Source organism: Physeter macrocephalus, chromosome 11, assembly GCF_002837175.3.
Source record: "Physeter macrocephalus isolate SW-GA chromosome 11, ASM283717v5, whole genome shotgun sequence".
NCBI classification, from domain to species: domain Eukaryota; kingdom Metazoa; phylum Chordata; class Mammalia; order Artiodactyla; family Physeteridae; genus Physeter; species Physeter macrocephalus.
Window position 1 is genome coordinate 150,638,104 of NC_041224.1, and position 3,939 is coordinate 150,642,042.

At 41.9% G+C, this 3,939-nt stretch overlaps 2 protein-coding genes across 2 annotated transcripts in view; one reads left to right on the forward strand and one right to left on the reverse strand.

Moving 5' to 3' along the window:
• SMOC1 (SPARC related modular calcium binding 1) overlaps window positions 1–3,939 on the forward strand; it is a 141,415-nt gene that overhangs the window by 79,893 nt on the left and 57,583 nt on the right. The gene's annotated exons all lie outside the window — the stretch shown is intronic.
• LOC112062114 (coiled-coil domain-containing protein 115-like) lies at window positions 2,512–3,080 on the reverse strand. The gene has a single exon (XM_055088566.1). The coding sequence runs from the start codon at window positions 3,019–3,021 to the stop codon at window positions 2,512–2,514; it is 510 nt and encodes a 169-aa protein (XP_054944541.1). The 5' UTR covers window positions 3,022–3,080.

Genomic DNA, 3,939 nt, shown 5'->3' on the forward strand with positions numbered 1-3,939 from the left:
ATTTTTAATCACAGTTTCAATTTCAGTGCTTGTGATTGGTCTGTTCATATTTTCTATTTCTTCCTGGCTCAGTCTCAGCACGTTGTGCATTTCTTAGAATTTGTCCATTTCTTCCAGGTTGTCCATTTTATTGGCATATAGTTGCTTGTAGTAATCTCTCATGATCCTTTGTAGTTCTGAAGTGTCAGTTGTTACTTCTCCTTTTTCATTTATCCCTTTTTTTCTTGATGAGTCTGGCTAATGGTTTATCAATTTTGTGTATCTTCTCAAAGAACCAGCTTTTAGTTTTATTGACCTTTGCTATCGTTTCCTTCACTTGTTTTTCATTTATTTCTGATCTGATCTTTATGATTTCTTTCCTTCTGCTAACTTTGGGGTTTCTTTGTTCTTCTTTCTCTAATTGCTTTAGGTGTAAGGTTAGCTTGTTTATTTGAGATGTTTCTTGTTTCTTAAGGTAGGATTGTATTGCTATAAACTTCCCTCTTAGAACTGCTTATTTTTGCATCCCATACGTTTTGGATCATCATATTTTAATTGTCATTTGTTTCTAGGTATTTTTTGATTTCCTCAGTGATCTCTTGGTTATTAAGTAGTGTATTGTTTAGCCTCCATGTGTTTGTATTTTTTACAGATTTTTTCCTGTAATTGATATCTAGTCTCATAGCATTGTGGTCAGAGAAGGTACTTGATACGATTTCAATTTTCTTAAATTTACCAAGGCTTGATTTGTGACCCAGAAAATGATCTATCCTGGAGAATGTTCCATGAGCACTTGAGAAGAAAATGTATTCTGCTGTTTTTGGATGGAATGTCCTATAAATATCAATTAAGTCTATCTCGTTTAATGTATCATTTAAAGCTTGTGTTTCCTTATTTATTTTCATTTTGGATGATCTGTCCATTGGTGAAAGTGTGGTGTTACAGTCCCCTACTATGATTGTGTTACTGTCGATTTCCCCTTTTGTGGCCGTTAGTATTTGCCTTATGTATTGAGGTGCTCCAATGCCTGCCTAGAGAAGTTCCTTTAGCATTTGTTGTAAAGCTGGTTTGGTGGTGCTGAATTCTCTTAGCTTTTGCTTGTCTGTAAAGGTTTTAATTTCTCTGTCGAATCTGAATGAGATTCTTGCTGGGTAGAGTAATCTTGGTTGTAGGTTTTTCCCTCTCATGACTTTAAATATGTCCTGCCACTGCCTTTTGGCTTGTAGAGTTTCTGCTGAAAGATCAGTTGTTAACCTTATGGGGATTCCCTTGTATGTCATTTGTTGCTTTTCCCTTGCTGCTTTTAACATTTTTTCTTTGTATTTAATTTTTGATAGTTTGATTAATATGTGTCTTGGTGTGTTTCTCCTTTGATTTATCCTGTATGGGACTCTCTGTGCTTCCTAGACTTGAGTGACCATTTCCTTTCCTATATTAGGGAAGTTTTCAACTATAATCTCTTCAAATATTTTCTCAGTCCCTTTCTCTCTCTTCTTCTTCTTCTGGTACCCCTACAATTCAAATATTGGTGTGTTTAGTGTTGTCCCAGAGGTCTCTGAGACTGTCCTCAATTCTTTTCATTCATTTTTTTTTTTTTGCCATTTAATATAATGTGTTTTATTTTATAATAAAAAGTTTGGTGTTTTTTTTTTTTTAAACCACCATGAACAAAGTTAAAAGACAAACTGGGAAAAACAATTTACATCTCGTATTATGAACAGAAAACTAACATCCACAAAACATAACAGTTAGCTCCTAGAAACTGCTAAAATTATCAACAAGGCAGTAGGAAAATTAATTGACACAGAGTTCCTGGCCCTTCAACAAATTGAAAGATTCACTCTTGGAAAGACAACGGCAGGTTTTATAAACCTGAATGGTCTCTTGAAAGATTTCCCTTGAAAATCTAGGTCTGATCCTTTTTACTTTCTGGCTTAAAACCTGCCATGTGCTGCCCATCTACTCAGGTGTGTGTGGTTTTATCGATGAGGAATCATTCTATCCTGATCTGTTAGCTGTGTATGTTTTTTTCCTCCATCAAAATCACTTTTAAGGATCTAGTGAAACTGAAGCACCTACCTCTTGTCCTTCCCTGCTACTAGCTGTGCAATATTTCATCCTTTAATGAAAAACCACAGCTGATTTATGCATCAGCTGTGGTTTTTATGCATCAGGTTGTTACAGTTGTTCAATGATAACTAACTAACCTAACAGGTTTGTGCCTGCCTGACATGTATATGTCCTGAGACAACACAAGTCTAGAAGTGGTTTCACAGTAGTGACTTTCAACATTACTCACTTTGCCTCTTCAAACTTCCCCACCCACCTAACAAAGTTGGAAACAGGCAGACCAGAGAATTATTAAGGAGGGAGGAACAGCTGGGGTGCGGGGCAATTTGTGAAGGAATAAGGCCTGAGATAATGCAGCCACATCAAAGAACAGCTGTGCTCACTGCCGTGCTTCTGTGGTGGCAGGTCAGGGAGCCCCGGGCTCCACTGCTTGAGTTTCTCCTGCAACCCCTGGACCTGGCTTCAACCCCAGTCGATGTGGATCTGAAGGCTGGCCATGTCTGCAGCCAGCTGCAGACCCTCCCGGAAGCTGGCTTGAGCTTGCCGTAGTCTGTGAGGAGCCAGGATTCCAAACCAGTTCAGAGGGTCCTGGGGAGCTGGGGAGGGGTCTGGCTCCGGGGTCCTCGTGAGGCCCTTGCACCTGTGCAGAACTGCCTTGTGGGGTCCCGCCTCCTCTGGAGTCTGGGTGCCGGCTCTCACCATCCAGAACTTCTGGAGTCCGTCCTGGGCCTTGCTGGTGCAGACGTGGACCTGGGGCTCCACGTGGGAGGCATACTGCAGAGGCCCTACCGACTTGGCACCCATGGCGTAGCGAGCTTTGGAGAGTGAGAGCCAGCCCTCCACCCGGGCGTTCAGCGCCGCCCGCTTTGCCTCCAGTTCCTCCAGGTCCCTGAGCAGCTGCAGGAGAAGCGAGTCCAACTTGGCTCGCAGATCCTGCACCACCATGGGCTCCGCACACATTCCTCTTTTCATTCTTTTCTCTTTATTCTGCTCTGCAGTAGTTATTTCCACTATTTTATCTTCCAGGTCTCTTATCCGTTCTTCTGCCTCAGTTATTCTGCTGTTGATCCCTTCTAGAGAATTTTTAATTTCATTTATTTTGTTGTTCCTGATTGTTTGTTTGCTCTTTAGTTCTTCTAGATCCTTTTTAAACGTTTCTTGTATTTTCTCCATTCTGTTTCTGAGATTTTGGATCATCTTTACTAACATTATTCTGAATTCTTTTTCAGGCAGACTGCCTATTTCTTCTTCATTTGTTAGGTCTGGTGGGTCTTTGCCTTGCTTCTTCATCTGCTGTGTGTTTCTCTGTCTTCTCATTTTGCTTAACTTACTGTGTTTGGGGTCTCCTTTTCAAAGGCTGCAGATTCGTAGTTCCCGTTGTTTTTGGTGTCTGCCCCCAGTGGGTAAGGTTGGTTCAGTGGATTGTGTAGGCTTCCTGGTGGAGGGGACTGCTGCCTGTGTTCTGGTGGATGAAGCTGGATTTTGTCTTTCTGGTGGGCAGGACCGAGTCCGGTGGTGTGTTTTGGGGTGTCTGTGAACTTACTATGATTTTAGGCAGCCTCTCTGCTAATGGGTGAGGTTGTGTTCCTGTCTTGCTAGTTGTTTGGCATAGGGTGTCCAGCACTGTAGCTTGCTGGTCGTTGAGTGGAGCTGAGTCTTAGCGTTGAGATGGAGAACTCTGGGAGAGCTTTCGCCATTTGACATTACGTGGGACTGGGAGGTCTCTGGTGGACCAATGTCCTGATCTCGGCTCTCCCACCTCAGAGGCTCAGGCCTGACACCCAGCCAGAGCACCAAGACCCTGTCAGCCACACGGCTCAGAAGAAAAGGGAGAAAAAGAAAGAAAGAAAGAAAAATAAATAAAATAAAGTTATTAAAATAAAAAAATTA

Excerpts from the sequence above, each read along its gene's own strand:
- LOC112062114 (XM_055088566.1), bottom strand. The coding sequence starts at position 3,021 with ATGAAAAGAGGAATGTGTGCGGAGCCCATGGTGGTGCAGGATCTGCGA.